Consider the following 20,242-nt stretch of genomic DNA (forward strand, 5'->3'; position numbering starts at 1 on the left):
GCATGTACCACCACACCCGGCTAAGTTTGTATTTTTAGTAGAGACTAAAATTTCTCCATGTTGGTCAGGCTGATTGCAAACTCCCAATCTCAGTTGATCCGCCCACCTCGGCCTCCCAAAGTGCAGGGATTACAGGCATGAGCCACCGTGCCTGGCCTTTTTAACCATTTTAAAATGAACAATTCGGGGCCGAGTGCAGTGGTTTAGGCCTGTAACCCCAGCACTTTGGGAGGCCGAGGCAGGAGGATTGTTTGTGCTTAGGCATTTGAGACCAGCCTGGGCAGCATAAAAAATCAGCTGGGCGTGGTGGTGCACCCCTGTAGTCCCAGCTACTCGGGAGGCTGAGGTGGGAGGATTGTATGAGCCCAGGAAATCAAGGCTTCAGTAAGCCATGATCACACCACTGCACTCCAGCCTGGGCAACAGAGTGAGACCCTGTCTCGAAAAATGAAATTAAAAATAATAAAGAATAGGCCAGGTGCAATGGCTTATGCCTGTAATCCTAGTACTTTGGGAGGCCAAGATGGGTGGATCACTTGAGGTCAGGAGTTCAAAACCAGCCTGGCCAACATGGTGAAACCCCGTCTCCACTAAAAATACAAAAAAATTAGCTGGGCGTGGTGGCACATGCCTGTAGTCCCAGCTACTCGGAAGGCTGAGGCAGGAGAATTGCTTGAACCCAGGAGGTGGAGGTTGGTGTGAGCCGAGATTGCACTACTGTGCTCCAGCCTGGACAACAGAGCGAGACTCTGTCTCAAGATAATAATAATAATAATAAAGACTAATAGTAATAAATAAACAATTCAGCAGCATTTAGTAATTCACAATGCTGTACAACCATTAGATCTATGTAGTTGCAGAACTTTTTTATCACCCCAAAGGGAAACCTCACACTCATTACACACCTCACACCCATTACACACCTCACACCCATTACACACCTCACACCCATTACACACTCCCTCCTCATTCCTCCCTCCCTGCAGTTCCTGGCAACCACTAATCTATTTTCTCTCTCTGTGGAATGGCTTTTTCTGGATATTTCTTTTTTTTTTTTGAGACAGAATTTCGCTCTTGTTGCCCAGGCTGGAGTGCAATGGCGTGATCTCGGCTCACTGCAACCTCTGCCTACCAGGTTCAAGCAATTCTCCTGCCTCAGCCTCCTGAGTAGCTGGGATTACAGGCATGTACTACCACATCCGGCTAATTTTGTATTTTTAGTAGAGACAGGGTTTCACCATGTTGGTCAGGCTGGTCTTGAACTCCTGACCTCAGGTGATCCGCCCGCCTCGGCCTCCCAAAATGCTGGGATTACAGGCGTGAGCCACATGCCCAGCCTTTTTCTGGATATTTCCTATAAATGGGATCATATGCTCTGTGGCCTCTTATGTCTGGCTTATTTCACTTAACATAACGTTTCTGAGGTTTATCCATGTTGTTGTAGCTTGTGTCACTGCTTCATTCCTTTTTATAGCCGAGTAATATTCCATTGAATGGTAGATGCATTCATCCACTGGTGAACATTGGGTTGTCCATCTTTCGTCTGTTGTAAATAGTGCTCCTATGAATGTGGGTGTACAAATATTTGGTTGGACAACTGTTTTGAGTTATTTAGGGTATATGTCTAGAGGTGGAATTTCTCGGTCATATGATAGCTCTATGTTTAACTTATAGAGGAATCCTGCATGGGCTTTCGAGCAAGATAACTGGCTGTATGTATTAATGGCAGCTGAGCATGGGGAAAATTGCCAATTCTATTCCCAGGCCAGCCACACTTTGGCATATGTTCCAGATGTCTAGTGGAGAGTCCTACCCCAATGGCCACACATGTGCTTTCTCTGAACTGCCTAGTGTTTTTCAAAAATTTGGGCTGGACACGATGGCTCACGGCTGTAATCCCAGCACTATGGGAGGCTGAGGCGGGTGGATCACTTGAGGTCAGGAAGTCGAGACCAGCCTGGCCAACATGGTGAAACCCTGTCTCTACTAAAAAAATACATAAAATTAGCCAGGTGTGGTGGTGCCCACCCGTAATCCCAGCTACTTGGGAGGCTGAGGCAGGAGAACTGCTGGAACCGGGGAGACAAAGATTGCAGTCAGCCGATATGAAACCACTGCACTCCAGCCTGGGTGAGAGCGTGAGACTCCATCTTGAAAACAATAAAAATAGATAAATAAAAGAAGCAAAATATAAAAATTGAAAGATCTTTGCTTCAAAATCTGGGTTTGGGCCTTCTCTTGAAAAATCAGAAGTTCTAGGGCTGGGTGTAGTGGCTCATGCCTGTAGTCCCAGCACTTTGGGAAGCCAAGGTGGCAGGATTGCTTGAGCCCAGGAGTTCGAAACCAGCCTGGACAACATAGCAAGACCCTGTCTCTACTTAAAAAAAATATAGAAGACGAAGTTCTAATAATACTGTGGTGGAACCAGCTGAGTGGGGGTGGTCCTGTGATGTTGGGTACCTGCCCCTTCATCACCCATGGCTTCCACCCTGGTCTACGGGCCCCTGAAGATGCTTAAGTTTGTAATCTTTGTTTCAAATTGTGTCTATACAGTCACACAAATATATACACACACCTTTCCTTTATGTATATATTTAAAAGGAATCTCACAATATATGCCATTTGTTTAATTTTTTGAATAGGTAATGGAATGACATCACTCAAAATCTAAAACTCTAAAAAAGGTATTTATCTCTCGTTGTTTGTAGGATTCTGTTATTCCTTTTAATCAAACTTGTTAATTGAGTGATTCAAATCTTCCATCTCCCTATTCATTTATCTTGCCTGATTAATCTAATAGTTTCTGAGAGATATGTGAAACCTTATTTTAAGCAAATTCTCCTTGTAATTCTGTCAATTTTCATGTCAGATATTTTTAGGCTACATTCTTTGGAGCATACAAGTTCAATATTTTTATATATCATAGATCTTTTTATGTAATATCTATGTAATAGATCTCTTTGTCCCTAAGAAAAATCAAAATAATTTTCAAAAGAGATATACAGTGAAAAAAATCTTACTCCTACCTTTTTTCCCCATTGCCCTATAGCCCTAAAATATGATTACATAGTTTTGTTTTGCCACTTTTTTTTTTTTTTTTTTGAGACAAAGTTCCACTCTTGTTGCCCAGGCTGGAGTGCAATAGTGTGATCTCGGCTCACTGCAACCTCTGCTTCCCAGGTTCAAGCGGTTCTCCTGCTTCAGCCTTCCAAGTAGCTGGGATTATAGGCGCCCACCACCATGCCTGGCTAAGTTTTTGTATTTTTAATAGAGATGGGGTTTCACCATCTTGGCCAGGCTGGTCTCGAACTCCTGACCTTCAGGTGATCCACTTGCCTTGGCCTCCCAAAGTGCTGGGATTGAAGGCATGAGCCACCACACCCGGCCTTTGCCACATTTTTTTGCACATAAACATACAATACATATTGCCTATTGCATTTTTACACTTAATAAAATAGAGGACTTTCTAAATCCATAGACAGAGAGTTTCCTCATTATTGTTAACAGTGGCACAATGTTTCTTTATATAACTACCCCACATGTGTTTGTTTGGCTAATTTAACGTATGGATTATTATTTCCAATCTCACAATGAGCAAGATAGTAGATATACCATTTTTCACATGTGCAAGTATATCTGTATATAAATTCAAAAGTGAAATTGCTGAGTCAAAGGGAACATGTATTTGTAATTCTGATCTGTATCAAACAGTAATTTACACTCCCAACAGCAAGGTGTATATGTTCACCTACATATTTGCCCATAGAGGGTATCAGGTTTTGGAGTTTTTTCTCCCAATCTGCTAGGTGAAAAATGGTATTTTGTGGTAGTTATAATTTGCCTTTCTGTTATTGTAAGTGAGATTGAGAATTTTTTTTTTTTTGAGATGGAGTTTTGCTCTTGTTGCCCAGGCTGGAGTGCAATGCCGCGATCTCGGCTCACCACAACCTCTGCCTCCTAGGTTCAAGTGATTCTCCTGCCTCAGCTTCCTGAGTAGCTGGGATTACAGGCATGCGCCACCATGCCCAGCTGATTTTGTATTTTTAGTATAGATGGGGTTTCTCCATGTTGGCCAGGCTTGTCTCGAGCTCCTGACCTCAGGTGTGATCCACCTGCCTTGGCCTTCCAAAGTACTGGGGTTACAAGCGTAAGCCATTGCGCCCGGCCAGGAATCTTTTTTTTTTTTTTTTTTTTTGGGACGGAGTATCGCTCTGTCGCCCAGGCTGGAGTGCAGTGGCATGATCTCTGCTCACTGCAAGCTCTGCCTCCCGGGTTCACGCCATTCTCCTGTCTCAGCGTCCCAAGTAGCTGGGACTACCTGTGCCCGCCACCATGCCTGGCTAATTGTTTTGTATTTTCAGTAGAGATGGGGTTTCACAGTGTTAGCCAGGATGGTCTCAATCTCCTGACCTCGTGATCCGCCTGCCTCGGCCTCCCAAAGTGCTGGGATTACAGGCGTGAGCCACCGCACCCGGCCTGAATCTTTTAGTATGTTTAAGAGCTGTAACTCTGGCTGGGTACAGTGGCTCATGCCTGTAGTCCCTACTCTTTGGGAGGCCAAGGCAGGCAGATTGCTTCAGCCTAGGAGTTCAAGAGCAGCCTGGGCAAGATGGCAAAACCAAAATACTAAAATTAGCCTGGCATGGTGGCATGTGCCTGTGGTCCCAGCTACCTGGGAGGCTGAGGCAGGAGAATCACTTGAGCCCTAGAGGTGGAGGCTGCAGTGAGCACCACTACACTCCAGCCTGAACATCAGAGTGAGAACCAGTTTCCAAAAAAAAAAAAAAAAAAAGCTCTGACTGTAATTTACTTACCTCACCCACTTTTTTCTCTTCAATTGTTAGGCTTTTGTTATTGATTTTTGGGAACTCTTTATATATTTATATATTAGGATGACTATTTTGTTGGTTTCCTGCTATCTTTTCTAATGGAAGAAGATGGGAATATGTCTTCAGAGTCAGTCTTGGGTTCAAGTCCTGACTTTCTCCTTCATTATGGCACTTGGATGAAGGACTCTCTCGTCCTTTCTGTGCCTCAGTTTCCCCATGTGTAAAATGAAATTAAAAGCACCCTACCTCATGATGATGGTGGTGGTGTGGTCTCCATCTTTCCCCTGAAGGGCCGCAGCAGCAAGGCCAAGAAACCGCCGGGGGAGAATGACTTTGATACCATCAAGCTCATAAGCAACGGTGCCTACGGGTGAGCCACCCGGGGCTCTGGCGGGGGGAGGGTGGCGGAGGCCGGGTGTCTCGGAGGTGACGGCCGGTCCTCGCTCTCTCCCCCTGCAGCGCTGTCTACCTGGTGCGGCACCGCGACACACGGCAGCGCTTTGCCATGAAAAAGATCAACAAGCAGAACTTGATCCTCCGCAACCAGATCCAGCAGGCCTTCGTGGAGCGCGATATCCTCACCTTCGCCGAGAACCCGTTTGTGGTCGGCATGTTCTGCTCGTTCGAGACTCGGCGCCACCTCTGCATGGTCATGGAATATGTGGAAGGTGTGGCTGCCTGCGGGGCTGCAGGGAAGATGGGGCCGTGCTCACTGGTCAGGGCTGCGGGGTGGCCTGCCTGAACCGCAGTCACCATATTGATTAGTCGGCCTGTATGTTTATCCATCTATTTATTTCTCCAGTCATTGATTTGTCCATCCATTCTACCTATATATTTATTCAGTCATCTATTGGTTTATTTGTTTTTCATTTCATTCAACATAAATACATTCAGTCTGACCTATTATCCATCCATCTATCCTTCTATCTACTGATTTGCTAATCCATCTGTTTTTCTATCCATACATCCATGAATTTGTTTTTATTTATTTATTTATTTATTTATTTATTTTTTGAGACAGAGTCTTGCTCTGTCACCCAGGCTGCAGTGCAGTGGTGTGATCTCAGTTCACTGCAACCTCCGCCTCCCAGGCTCAAGCGATTCTTATGCCTCAGCCTCCGGAGTAGCTGGGATTACAGGCCTGTGCCACCATACATGGGTAATTTTTCTATTTTTAGCAGAGACAGGGTTTCGCCATGTTTGCCAGGCTAGTCTTGAACTCCTGACCTTAAGTGATCTGCCTGCCTAGGCCTCCCAAAGTGCTGGGATTACAGGCATGAGCCACTGTGCCAGGCCTATTTTTTTTTTTTTTTTTTTTTTTTTTTTGAGACAAGATCTCACTCTGTTGCTCAGGCTGGAATGTAGTGGTGTGATCACAGCTCACTGCAGCCTCAAATGCCTGGGCTCAAGCAATCCTCCCACCTCAGCCTCCCAAATACTTGGGATTATAGGTGCAGACCACCACACTTGGCTAATTCTTGGAAGGCCAAGGTGGGCAGATTACAAGGTCAGGGGTTCAAGACCAGCCTGGCCAACATGGTGAAACCCTGACTCTACTAAAACTACAAAAATTAGCCGGATGGCACACTCCTATAATCCCAGCTACTCGGGTGGCTGAAGTGGGAGGATTGTTTAAACATAGGAGGCAGAGGTTACAGTGAGCCAAGATCATGCCGCTGCACTCCAGGCTAGGCTGAGATCATGCCATTGCACTCCAGCCTCTGGGCGACTGAGCAAGACCCTGTCCCGCAAAAAAAAAAAAAAGTTTTTTTGGTTTTTTTGTTGTTGTTGTTCGTTTGTTTTGTTTTTTATGCAGTCTCCCTGTATTGCCCAAGTTAGTCTCCAACTCCTGGGCTCAAGCAACCGTCCTGCCTCAGCCTCCCAAAGTCCTGGGATTACAGGCACGAGCCACCGAGCCCATCCCATATACCTGTTTATTAATCCACCTTTCCTTCCATCCTTCACATCCCGCAATTTGTCTATGTGGTTGTCCATCTGTTTATCCATCTGTATGTCTGTTTACCATTATACACCTATTTTTCTTTTTTTTTTTTGAGACGGAGTCTTGCTCTGTCTCCCAGGCTGGAGTGCAGTGGCGCAATCTCGGCTCACTGCAAGCTCCGCCTCCTAGGTTCACGCCATTCTCCTGCCTCAGCCTCCCGAGTAGCTGGGATTACAGGTGCCCGCCACCATGCCCGGCTAATTTTTTTTGTATTTTTATTAGAGACGGGGTTTCACCGTGTTGTCCAGGATGGTCTCGATCTCCTGACCTCATGATCCGCCCACCTCGGCCTCCCAAAGTGCTGTGATTACAGGCGTGAGCCACCACGCCTGGCTTATACACCTATTTTTCCTTTTTTTTTTTTTCTTTTTTTTTTTTTTTTTGAGATGGAGTCTTGCTCTGTCACCAGGCCAGAATGCAGTAGCGCGATCTCGGCTCACTGTAACCTCCGCCTTCCAGGTTCAAGTGATTCTCCTGCCTGAGCCTCCCGAGTGGCTGGGATTACAGGTGTGTGCCACCACGCCCGGCTAATTTTTTGTATTTTTAGTAGAAATGGTGTTTTCACCATGTTGGCCAGGCTGGTCTTGAACTCCTGACCTCAGGTGATCCTCCCACCTCAGCCTCCCAAAGTGCTGGGATTACAGGCGTAAGCCATAGCTCGCGGGCCATATATTATTTTTAATCCATCCGTGCATGTATTCACCCAAATGTTAATCCATCTATTGTCCAAAAACACACATGCTGTGGCTATTAGGACACATACATGATCCCTGGGGCCTCAGATGTGCCTCCTCCAAGCCTTCCAGTCAACCATCCAGTCACTCAACAAACGCCTCCTCATTATCTCCCTCATGTCACGTGCTGTGCTAGGTGCCAGTGACACAGAGGAGACCCAGGCACAGACATCTCCCCCTCATGGAGATTCCATTCTGCTCCATATAGACAATAAACAAGCAGAGCAAGCCAAAGAGATAAGGACATTTTATTTATTTATTTATTTATTTATTTATTTATTTATTTATTTATGGAGTCTCGCTCTTTCACTCAGGCTGGACTGCCGTGGCGCAATCTTAGTGCACAGCAACTTCCATCTCCCAGGCTCAAGGATTCTCATGCCTTAGCCTCCTGAGTAGCTGGGACTAAAGGCGCGCCTCCACCATGCCCAGCTGATTTTTGTATTTTTAGTAGAGACAGGGGTTTCACCAGGTTGGTCAGGCTGGTCTTGAACTCCTGACCTCAGGTGATCAGCCTACCTTGGCTTGCCAAAGTGCTGGGATTACAGGCATGAGCCACCATGCCCAGCCAGGACATTTCATAGTGAGGACATGAGGTCCATGAGGCTGGAGGAGGTGATGGGGAGGCAGGCAGGGAGCTTCTCAGAGGCCTGGATTATGATGGAATAAGTGACCTGCTAGTACAAAGTCTCTTAGGTGACAATTTGGATTTGGAGGAGTGGCAAGCAGGACCATGGAGTCGAAGGCAAGTGAGCAAGGGAGGGGAGATGAGGATGAAGGTGCGCTGATGAGGAGGGCGTTCCAGAGACTGGAATGGCATTGGATTTCATTCTGAGTGCAACAGAAGGCCACTGGAGCGTTGTTGTTTTTCTTTTTCTTTTTCTCTGTTTCTTTCTTTCTTTTTTTTTTGAGATGGAGTCTCGTTCTATTGCCCAGGCTGGAGTGCAGTGGCGCATCCTCGGCTCACTGCAACCTCCGCCTCCCGGGTTCAAGCAATTCTCCTGCCTCAGCCTCCTGAGTAGCTGGGATTACAGGCGTGGGCCACCACACCCACCTAATTTTTGTATTTTTAGTAGAGATGGGGTTTCATCATGTTGGTCAGTCTGGTCTCAAACTCCAGACCTCATGACCTGCCTGCCTCAGCCTCCCAAAGTGCTGGGATTACAGGCGTGAGCCACCGCGCCCGCCTTTTTTTTTTTTTTTTTGAGATGGAGTCTCACTCACGCTGTCACCCAGGCTAGAGTGCAGTGCAGTGATCTTGGATTACTGCAACCTCCACCTCCAAGTTTCAAGTGATTCTCCTGCCTCAGCCTCCCGAGTAGCTAGGATTACAGGCGTGTGCCAACACATCTGGCTAATTTTTGTATTTTTAATAGAGACAGATTTTCACCATGTTGGCCAGGCTGGTTTCAAACTCCTAGCCTCAAATGATCCATCAGTCTCGGCCTCCCGAAGTGTGGGGATTACAGGTGTGAACCACCACGCCCAGCCTTGTTTTGTTTTATTTTTAGTGCATTGTCCAGGCTGGAGTGCAGTGGTGTGATCACAGCTTATTACAGCCTTGAACTCCTGGGCTCAAGCAATCCTCCCACCTCAGCCTCCCAAGTAGCTGAAACTACAGGCAGGCACCACCATCTCCAGCTAATGGAGGGTTTTAAGTAGATTTGATAGGATCAGATTTATGTTTTAAGAATATCCATTTGGAGGCCCATTATGGTAGCTTACGACTGTAATCCCAGCACTTAGGGAGGCTGAGGCAGGCAGAACACTTGAGGTCAAAAGTCCAAGATCAACCTACCCAGCATGGTGAAACCCTGTTTTTTTTTTTTTTTCTTTTTCTTTTTTTCTTTTTTTTGAGACAGAGTTTCGCTCTCGTTGCCCAGGCTACAGTGCAATGGCGTGATCTTGGCTCACTGTAACCTCCTCCTCCCGGGTTCAAGCGATTCTCCTGCCTCAGCTTCTTGAGTAGCTGGAATTATAGGCATGCACCACCATGCACCTGTCTAATTTTGTATTTTTAGTAGAGATGGGGTTTCTCCGTGTCGGCCAGGGTGGTCTCAAACTCCCAACCTCAGGTGATGCGCCTGCCTTGGCTTCCCAAAGTGTTGGGATTACAGGCGTGAGCCACTGTGCCCAGCCAATGAAACCCTGTTTCTACTAAAATTACAAAAATTAGCCAAGAGTGGTGGTACACGCCTATCATCCCAGCTACTCGGTCAGCTGAGGAACAAGAATCACTTGAACCTGGGGGCGGTGAGTGAGCGGAGGTTGCAGTGAGCCGAGATGGAGCCACTGCACTCTTACCTGGGTGACAGAGCCAGACTCTGACTAAAAAAAAAAGAAAAAGAAAAAAATTAAGAAAAGAAAATCCATTTGGCTCCTGTGGACAGAGCAGAATAAGGAGACTAGGAGGTAGATGACTGCTGTAGTTCAGGGTCATTGCAGAGGAGGAGGAGAGAAGGTGGCCAAATCAGTATCTCTATGGTGGGTCTGAGTGCACAATAGATGTGCTCAAATGCAGATTCCTGGGCCCCATCCTCAGAGAGTTCCTGAAACCCCGCAAAATCTCGCAGAAAGAGAACAGAAAAAAGAAAGAAATCTATTAGCTTTCTTGGTCATTGGTGATTGAAAAACCAATGTTACCTTCAGGAATGGCTGGATCTAGGTGCTCAAACCATTCATCAGGAACCTCTCCATCTCTTGGCTCTGTACTCCCACATGTGGGCTTCCTTCTAGACAAGCCCTCATGTAACAAGTTTGCCATCTAGCAGATCTCAGCTTACATTCTATGAGCTTAGCAATTCTTACAGGAAAAGAGTGAAAATTCCAAGGGCTGACTCACTGGAGCAACTTGGGTTACATACTGGCCCAGTTGCTGCACCTGGAAGGAAATCTAGCCTTTGTAGGATAAAAAGGAAATAGATATTGAGAGACTGAAATACCAATGTCATTTACAGTAAATCTGGCAGAGGGGCGGGTGCAGTGGCCAACACTTTGGGAAGCTGAGGCAGGAGGATCCTTTGAACCTAGGAGTTGGAGACCAGCTTGGGCAACACAATGAAACTCCGTTTCTACAAAAAATTTTTTTTTTTTTTTTTTTTTTTTGAGACGGAGTCTTGCTCTGTCACCCAGTTTGGACTGCAGTGGCGTGATCTTGGATCTCTGCAACCTCTGCCTCCCAGGTTCAAGCCATTCTCCTGCCTTAGTCTCCCGAGTAGCTGGGATTGCAGGCGTCTGCCAACAAGCCAGGCTAGCTTTAGTATTTTTTTTTTAGAGATGGGTTTTCACCATGTTGACCAGGCTGGTCTCGAACTCCTGACCTCAAGTGATCCACCCGCCTTGGCCTCCCAAAGTGCTGGGATTTCAGGCATGAGCTACCATGCCCGGCCTTGAACAATTTTTTTAAAATCAACAGGGCGTGGTGGCTCACATCTGTAGTCCCAGCTACTCAGGAGGCTGAAGCAGGAGGATTGCTTGAGCCAGGAGGTTGAGGATGCAGTGAGCTGTGATCTTGCGACCACATTCTAGCCTGGGCAATGGAGTAAGACCCTGTCTCAAAAAAAAAAAAAAAAATCTGGTGAAGGCCAAGAATCTGCTTCTAAGGCTCCCAGCTCCAAGGTTCAGACACCAGGAGATAGAGGGCTGTGCTTCCAGATGCAGTCGATAAGTGGGTAGCCTTTGTTCCCCAACTAAATGTCACCTCCACCAACAACTACCTGCATGACCCATCCTCTCTTTGAGTCTCCATCCCTTTGTGTGTAAGATGAGCTGATGACACCAACTTTGGAGGATGGCTAAGAGGACAAGAAGAACCCAGTAGAGGACCTGGAGGGAGGGAGGCCCCTCTCAGAGCCTCAGTTTCCCTTATCTGTAAATTGGGTACAACATAACATGAGAAGTTGGTGCTATGGTGCATGTCCAGAGGGAGGAATGCCTCCCTCTTTACATGGGCCCATTTCCTGGCCCGCAGGCGGCGACTGTGCCACCTTGCTGAAGAATATTGGAGCGCTGCCCGTAGAGATGGCCCGCATGTACTTCGCCGAGACGGTGCTAGCCCTGGAGTATTTGCACAACTATGGCATCGTGCACCGCGACCTCAAGCCTGACAAGTGAGCTTTGATCTTTCCCATCACTCCCTCTCTGCCCCTCGGGAGGCCAGGAAGCAGAATGGACGGGCCTCATCCCTGAGACCCCCGCCTGTGCCTACAGCCTCCTTATCACCTCCATGGGTCACATCAAGCTCACGGATTTCGGCCTCTCCAAGATGGGGCTCATGAGCCTCACCACCAACTTATATGAAGGCCATATCGAGAAGGACGCCCGGGAGTTCCTGGACAAACAGGTGTGTGTGCGGGCATGGGGGTCGCTGCGGGTGGAGTGACCCTGCAGGACCTCGGGAACCCAGGGCCTGGTGGGGGGCACAGCTCTCCCTCGAGGGCCCTCCTGTGGCCAGGGCGTGGGCTGACAGCCTGCCCCCAGGTGTGTGGGACCCCAGAGTACATCGCCCCCGAGGTCATCCTGCGTCAAGGCTACGGCAAGCCAGTGGACTGGTGGGCCATGGGGATCATCCTCTACGAGTTCCTGGTGGGCTGTGTGCCCTTCTTCGGAGACACACCAGAGGAGCTATTTGGACAGGTCATCAGTGGTACGTGGCTTTGCAGCGCACAGGGGCAGGATGTGGTGTGCACGGAGAGATGGACAGGCCCAGGGTTCCAGGGACTTCAAAAGGGACCCCCCAGAGGATCGCTTGCACCCAGGAGGTCAAGGCTGCAGTGAGCCATGATCGTGCCACTGCACTCCAGCTAGGTGACACAGTGAGATCCTGTCTCCAAACAACAACAACAAAAACTGCCCCTAAGTTCCGTTTTGTTTTGCAGATGACATCCTGTGGCCCGAGGGGGATGAGGCCCTACCTACAGAGGCCCAACTCCTCATATCCAGCCTCCTGCAGACCAACCCTCTGGTCAGGCTTGGGGCAGGTAAGTCTGCCATGCAGAGGAGCTGAGGGCCCACTATTAGAGAGCAGGACTCCAAAACCCCAAGCCCAGCCTGTGCTGTGGCCCCGGGGCGGAAGACATGGGGGGCGGGGCTGGGCTGCTGGGTTGGCCATCAGCTGTGGCTGGAATCCCTTCCGTCCCAGGCGGCGCTTTTGAGGTGAAGCAGCACAGTTTCTTTCGAGACCTGGACTGGACAGGGCTGCTGAGGCAGAAGGCCGAGTTCATCCCCCACCTAGAGTCGGAAGATGACACTAGCTACTTTGACAGTGAGCTGGGACACCAGGCACGGCCTGGGTCGAGGGGTGGGATCCGGGAAAAGGGACCCTGGGGTAAGTAAAGCCTGGGATAGGGCCCGGCTAAGTACCAAGATGTGATGCCTAGGTGCGAAGGTGGTATTTTGGTGGGGGCGGGGCCAAGTGGGGCGGGGCTGACATACGGGCGGGGCTCAGGCTGAAATGTAGGTAAGAACCTGAGATTGGGGTAGGTGTGGGGCGTGAACTGGGGTGAGTTGTGAGTGTGGGCCTGGAACTGAACTAGAGAGAGGTACTAGCGCTCAGAATGGCCCGGGGTGATGCCGGGGTGCAGAGCACTGTAGGTGGGGCGTGGCCTCTTTGGAGGCGGGGCTAGACGGTGCCACTGAGAATGGGACAAGGACCTTGCCTGGGAGCGGAGCCTAAATTAAATACACCAATGAGGCAGGGGCGTGGCCTGACCTGAAGACTTGTAAACCCGGCTTGAACCAGGACTGGGCTCCTGTGGGGATGTGATATGAGGAGGAAACCCGTACCCGCAGTCACAGCCCATACCCCCTCCCCAGCCCGCTCAGACAGGTATCACCACGTGAACTCCTATGACGAGGATGACACGACGGAGGAGGAGCCCGTGGAAATCCGCCAGTTCTCTTCCTGCTCTCCGCGCTTCAGCAAGGTGGGCCAAGGCTGGGTGTGGGACAGGGCGAGACCCTGGGAGGGATAGGGCTTGGAGAGACAGTGAGAAACAGGTTCCTTGGTGCCCAAGGTCTCAGGAGCGGGAAGTTATTGATGGGGCGGGAGTCCGGAAAGTGGTAAGGCCACGCGACAGGCAGGTTCGGGAGTCTATGGGACGGGCCTTTGACATTGAGTGGAATCTAACAGGAATCAGGACAGTTGTGCAGATTGAGGCCATGGTGGGGCGGGGCTAGGTCTGGGTTGGGGGGGGGGGTCAGGACGTGGGAATGAGGCCAGCAGCGAAGGCGGAGTAAAGCCCAGCGAAGTCTTGCATTTATTTATTTATTTTTATTTTTTCTAATAACAGGCAGAGAAGCCATAGGCCTTGCTTTGAGAAGCAACTTGTAGAGGGGTGCAGGGCCTAGCCTGGGCTAAGGAGACATAAATTAAGGGGGTTGCTGGGAAGATGGGGCTGTGTAGAGAGCAGATTGGTCAGGGCATCGTAGGGGCAGAGCCTAGAGTAAAACGCAGGGCCTAACTTTGTGGGGTGGGGCCTGAACTGAAGAATTGTAGGTTGGCGGATCATGCACAATTGGGCGGAGCCAGGCCTCGGAGGGTGGAGTGCGCTTTGCGGGGGATCCACTGCCAGGAAGCTGATTAGCTCCGGAGTGAAAGTGGAACCCGGGCTGGACTTGCCTCCCACCACCACCTACAGGTGTATAGCAGCATGGAGCAGCTGTCGCAGCACGAGCCCAAGACCCCAGTAGCAGCTGCAGGGAGCAGCAAGCGGGAGCCGAGCACTAAGGGCCCCGAGGAGAAGGTGGCCGGCAAGCGGGAGGGGCTGGGCGGCCTGACCCTGCGTGAGAAGACCTGGAGAGGGGGCTCTCCGGAGATGTGAGCAGGGGAATGGCGGAGTTTGGGGGCGGGGTCGAAGGGGGCGTGTCTTCCCTAACCACGCCCCCTCCGTGCAGCAAGCGATTCTCCGCGTCCGAGGCCAGTTTCCTAGAGGGAGAGGCCAGTCCCCCGTTGGGCGCCCGCCGCCGTTTCTCGGCGCTGCTGGAGCCCAGCCGCTTCAGCGCCCCCCAAGAGGACGAGGATGAGGCCCGGCTGCGCAGGCCTCCCCGGCCCAGCTCCGACCCCCCGGGCTCCCTGTATGCACGGGCCCCCAAAGAGGAGACTCATGGGGAAGGCACCTCCAGCGCCGGGGAATCCGAGGCCAGTGAGTGCCCTATCGTGCTGCCTTCCCCAATCTTCCCCAATGTCCTACTGGTCATATAGTGAGCATTCCACGAGCCTGGTGCTGTTTATGAAATATCTCAGGTCCTATTCATATTGCAATTTGGGATTTTTTTTTTTTTTTTTTTTTTTTTTGAGACAGAGTCTCACTCCATCACCCAGGCTAGAGAGCAGTGGCGTGATCTCGGCTCACTGCAAACTCCACCTCCCAAGTTCAAGTGGTTCTCGCACCTCAGCCTCCCGAGTAGCTGGGATTACAGGCGCGTGCCACCACCCCCAGCTAATTTTTGTATTTTTAGTAGAGACGGGGTTTCATCATGTTGGCAAAGCTGGTCTCGAACTCCTGACCTCAAGTGATCTGCCTTCCTTGGCCTACCAAAGTGCTGGGGTTACAGTCATGAGCCACCGCGCCCAGACCAATTTGGGATTCTTAACATTAGAAACACCCCAATGCCATGGTCAGTCAGTGATAAAGACCGATACAGACTATGTCTCTATATGAGGAGCAGTGCGGCATGCAGGTTACCTGCTCAGATGAAACTCACCATCCATCAGGGGTAAAAAGTGGGAAGAGCATCCAGGCAGGGAAACAGTATGTGGGAAATCCCCGGCCTTGGACTGATTCCTAACACACCTGCTTTCTGTTGCAGCTGACCGCCCACGCCCAGGTGACCTCTGCCCACCCTCAAAGGATGGGGACGCATCAGGCCCAAGGGCTACCAATGACTTGGTTCTGCGCCGGGCGCGGCACCAGCAGATGTCGGGGGATGCGGCAGTAGAGAAGAGGCCTTCTCGAACTGGGGGCAAAGTCATCAAATCAGCCTCAGCCACTGCCTTATCTGTCATGATTCCTGCAGGTAATGCTGGGCCCCACTTGGCAGGGGAGGGGCTGCCCCCCATTTGAGGCAGGACAGACCAATGAAAATGCTGCATTTTCCCTGTCCACCGTGATTGGCTTCAGGCTGGACCAATGAGAGGCTGCTCTGCCACTTTGACTTGGGAGGAGGGAGGAGCAGATACAGGGAGATGTGTATCTTCTTGGTTCTGATTTCTGACCATGGTTGTGTGTCTGTAGTGGACCCACATGGAAGCTCACCCCTTGCTAGTCCCATGTCTCCACGATCTCTGTCCTCCAACCCATCCTCACGGGACTCCTCACCCAGCCGGGACTACTCGCCAGCTGTCAGTGGGCTCCGCTCCCCCATCACCATCCAGCGCTCGGGCAAGAAGTATGGCTTCACACTGCGTGCCATCCGTGTCTACATGGGTGACACGGATGTCTATAGTGTCCACCACATTGTCTGGGTGAGTACTCATGGGTGGAGTCTCCATCACAGAGTGGAGGATGGTGGGGAAAAGGCCCCTTCAGCTCAAACCAGTTAGCCTGGGTGAGACACCTCTGTGACCCTCTATGCCTCTTCCCTCTCTGAACCTGTTTCTTTTTTCTTTTACTTTTTTATTTTAGGCGGAGACTCATTCTGTCGCCAGGCTGGAGTGCAGTGGCACAATCTCGGCCCACTGCAACCTCCGCCTCCTAAGTTCAAGCCATTCTCCTGCCTCAACCTTCCGAGTAGCTGGGACTACAGACAGGCGCGCGACACCACGCGCACCTAATTTGTGTATTTTTAGTAGAGACGGGGTTTCACCATGTTGGCTAGGGTGGTCTCAATCTCTTGACCTCGTGATTCACCCACCTCGGCCTCCCAAAGTGCTGGGATTACAGGCGTGAGCCACGGCGCCTGGCCGAGACTGTTTCTTCATCTGCAAAATGGGGAGAATAGGCCAGGCGCAGTGGCTCACGCCTGTAATCCCAGCACTTCGGGAGGCTGAGGTGGGCAGATCACTGGAGGTCAGGAGTTTGAGACTAGCCTGGCCAATATGGTGAAACCCTGTCTCTATTAAAAATACAAAAATTGCGCCGGGCGCGGTGGCTGTAATCCTGGCACTTTGGGAGGCCAAGGCGGGTGGATCATGAGGTCAGGAGATCGAGACCATCCTGGCTAACACGGTGAAACCGCCTCTCTACTAAAAATACAAAAAATTAGCTGGACATGGTGGTGGGCGCCTGTAGTCCCAGCTACTCAGGAGGCTGAGGCAGGAGAATCGCTTGAACCCGGGAGGCGGAGCTTGCAGTGAGCCGAGATTGCACCACTGCACTCTAGCCTGGGCGACAGAGCAAGACTCCGTCTCAAAAAAAAAAAAAAAAAAAAAAAAAAAAAAATTGGCCAGGCGCAGTGGCTCACGCCTGTAATCCCAGCACTTTGGGAGGCCGAGGTGGGTGGATCACGAGGTCAGGAGTTCGAGACCAGCCTGACCAACATGGTGAAAACCCATCTCTACTAAAAATACAAAAAAAATTAGCCAGGCGTGGTGGCGGATGCCTGTAATCCCAGCTACTCAGGAGGCTGAGACAGCAGAATCGCGTGAACCCGGGAGGCGGAGCTTGCAGTGAGCCGACATCGCACCACTGCACTCCAGCCTGGGTGACAGAGCGAAAGACTCCGTCTCAAAAAAAAAAAAAAAAATTAACCGGAGGTAGTGGCGCATGTCTGTAATCCCAGCTACTTGGGAGGCTGAGGCAGGAGAATCGCTTGAACCTGGGAGGCGGGTGTTGCTGTGAGCCAGGATTGTGCCACAGCACTCCAGCCTGGGTGACAGAGTGAGACTCCGTCCAAAAAAAAAAAAATGTGGGGGGAGGAATAATTAATATTTCACAAGGTGTTATGAGGATTCTAATGCATGCAGAGCTAAGTGTCCTGCATATAAGTTTAGGAGCTTTCCTTGTTACCAATCCCACTAACCGTGTCCCTATGGGATGCTCTTTTCCCAGCACGTGGAGGAAGGAGGCCCAGCCCAAGAGGCAGGACTCTGTGCTGGGGACCTCATCACCCACGTGAACGGGGAGCCTGTGCATGGCATGGTGCATCCTGAGGTCGTGGAGCTGATCCTTAAGGTGAGTGCATGGAAGGAGGCACCCTGGGTGGAGGGTGGGGGAGGCCTGAGCAGCCCCTAGCAGAGCATTTTCCCCCATTCTTCCCCCAGAGTGGCAACAAGGTAGCAGTGACCACAACGCCCTTCGAAAATACCTCTATCCGCATTGGTCCCGCAAGGCGCAGCAGCTACAAGGCTAAAATGGCTCGGAGGAACAAGCGACCCTCCGCCAAGGAGGGCCAGGAGAGGTGGGCACAGCCGTAAACAGCCTGGTCTTTGGGCAGTGGGTGGAACTCAGGCGGGAGGGGCACAGATGAGGATGGAGAAGGGAAGAGCACGGGAAAGGTGGCGGGAACAAATGACCAACAAGCAAAGGGAAGAGGACAATTAAGAGGGGCTGCGGGCTGGGCACGGTGGCTCACGCCTGTAACCCCAGGACTTTGGGAGGCCGAGACGGGCAGATCACGAGGTCAGGAGTTCGAGACCAGCCTGGGCAATATGGTGAAACCCCATCTCTACTAAAAATACAAAAATTAGCCTGGCATGGTGGTGCTCGCCTGTAGTCCCAGCTACTTAGGAGGCTGAGGCAGAAGAATCCCTTGAACCCGGGAGGTGGATGTTGCAGTGAGCCAAGATTGTGCTACTGCACTCCAACCTAGGCAACAGAGTGAGACTCCGTCTCAAACAAACAAACAAACAACAACAAAAAAATAGGGGCTGGGATGACTCACACCTGTAATCACAGCACTTTGGGAGGCTGAGGCAGAAGGATCACTTGAGCCCAGGAGTCAAGATTAGGGGCAATATAGAGAGACCCCGTCTCTACAAAAAGTTTTAAAAACTAGCTGGGTTTGGTGGCACACACCTGTGGTCTCAGGTACTCGGAGGCTGAAGTGGAGGATTGCTTGAGCCTGGGAGGTCGAGGCTGCAGTGGGCTATGATCTCACCACTGCAGTCCAGCTGTGACAACAGAGCTAGACTCTATTTCAAAAAAAAAAAAAAAGAGGGGCTGTAAAAGTGGAAGGAGCCAAGAATGGAAGCTGTGCCAAGTTTCTAGGATCAGAGAAAAGCATTGTAGGAGGGTCTTGCACATATAGGCAGGCCCAGGAGATGTGATCTGGAAAGGGAGATGTCCAGAGACGGTGGGGGTCCAGGAGATGGTCCTATCCTGTTAGATGTGTTTAGACAGAACTGGGAAAGGCTAGAATAAGAAATGTCTATCTGGAATGAGCATGCCAGGCAAGGTTCAGCCAACTGAAATCCTATCTTCCCTTATAGATAGGAGGAGCTAGGTGGGAGGTGGGTGGGGCCAGAGGAGTATTCTTTTTTTTTTTTTAGTATTCAGTTTTGATCAGTGAGTTTGGCCCAGACAAGTACAGGGATTTGGGTGAGAGGAGCCAGTCGGGGTTGAGTTAAATACATTTCTTCCCACTCTTATAGGTGGGTTGTAGTGGAAGAGGAGGGACTAGACGCAGGTGGGACCAAGTTGGTTTTGTTTGGATGTGTTTCTAGCCTGGACTGGGAGTGGCCAAAAGGTTGGGCGGGACCTGAAGTGGGAGGAGGGAGGAGCCAAGCAGCACTGAGTTAAGGGAAGTTCTGTCTTGACAGGTGGGTTGTAGTGAAAGACAGAGGGACTAGAGGGGTGGGCAGGACTAGAAGAGGTTGTTTTTGGCCGGGCGAGGTGGTTCACGCCTGTAATCCCAGCACTTTGGGAGGCCGAGGTGGGTGGCTCACCTGAGGTCAGGAGTTCGAGACCAGCCTGACCAACATGGTGAAACCCCATCTCTACTAAAAATACAAAAATTAGCTGGGAGTGGTGGCTCACTCCTGTAGTCCCACCTACTCAGGAGGCTACTCACGAGGCTGAAGCACGATAATCGCTTGAACCCGGGAGGTAGAGGTTGCAGTGAGCCGAGATCGTGTCATTGCACTCCAGCCCGGGCGACAAGAGCGAAACTTCGTCTCAAAAAAAAAAAAAAAAAAGTTGGTTTTGTTTGGATGAGTGTTTGTAGCCAGAATTGGGAGTGGCCTAAAGTTGGGCGGGGCCTGAAGTAGGAGGAGCTAAAGGAAGTTCTATCTTGATAGGTGGGTTGTAGTGGAAGAGGGAGGAGCTAGAGAGGTGGGCGGGGCATAATAGGTTGGTTTTGTTTGGATTCTTGTTTCTAGCTTGGACTAGCAGTGGCCAAAGGGGGTGGGTGGGGACTGAAGTGGGAGGAGCCAAGCAGCACTGAGCTAAAGGAAGTTCTTTGTCTTGATAGGTGGGTTGTAGCTGGAGAGGGAAGGGCCAGAAGGGGTGAGTGGTTACCGTTGTGAGGCCGTGAAATGGGCGGAGCCCTGAGCTCTGGCGTCCAGGTCAAGGACGCTTGGCCCCTCCCTGTCCAGCAGCAAGAAGCGCAGCTCCCTCTTCCGGAAGATCACGAAGCAGTCGAACCTGCTGCATACTAGCCGCTCGCTGTCGTCGCTGAACCGCTCGCTGTCATCCAGCGATAGTCTCCCGGGCTCGCCTACGCACGGGCTGCCGGCGCGCTCGCCCACGCACAGCTACCGCTCCACGCCTGACTCCGCCTACCTAGGTATTACCTCCTGC

At 50.7% G+C, this 20,242-nt stretch overlaps 1 protein-coding gene across 5 annotated transcripts in view; it reads left to right on the forward strand.

Annotated features, from left to right (window-relative positions):
* MAST1 (microtubule associated serine/threonine kinase 1) overlaps positions 1 to 20,242 on the forward strand; it is a 40,881-nt gene that overhangs the window by 19,209 nt on the left and 1,430 nt on the right. For 2 of the 5 annotated variants that reach the window (XM_054464130.2, XM_054464128.2), the window contains 15 exons: positions 5,120 to 5,199; positions 5,289 to 5,497; positions 11,536 to 11,674; positions 11,775 to 11,907; positions 12,045 to 12,210; positions 12,443 to 12,544; positions 12,706 to 12,828; positions 13,380 to 13,489; positions 14,204 to 14,382; positions 14,460 to 14,707; positions 15,375 to 15,581; positions 15,800 to 16,029; positions 17,555 to 17,677; positions 17,767 to 17,903; positions 20,038 to 20,228. In XM_054464130.2, coding sequence (XP_054320105.1) covers positions 5,120 to 5,199; positions 5,289 to 5,497; positions 11,536 to 11,674; positions 11,775 to 11,907; positions 12,045 to 12,210; positions 12,443 to 12,544; positions 12,706 to 12,828; positions 13,380 to 13,489; positions 14,204 to 14,382; positions 14,460 to 14,707; positions 15,375 to 15,581; positions 15,800 to 16,029; positions 17,555 to 17,677; positions 17,767 to 17,903; positions 20,038 to 20,228 — 2,377 coding nt within the window. The other 3 variants (XM_054464132.2, XM_054464129.2, XM_054464131.2) reach the window with 2 other exon arrangements.

Source organism: Pongo pygmaeus, chromosome 20, assembly GCF_028885625.2.
Source record: "Pongo pygmaeus isolate AG05252 chromosome 20, NHGRI_mPonPyg2-v2.0_pri, whole genome shotgun sequence".
NCBI lineage: Eukaryota > Metazoa > Chordata > Mammalia > Primates > Hominidae > Pongo > Pongo pygmaeus.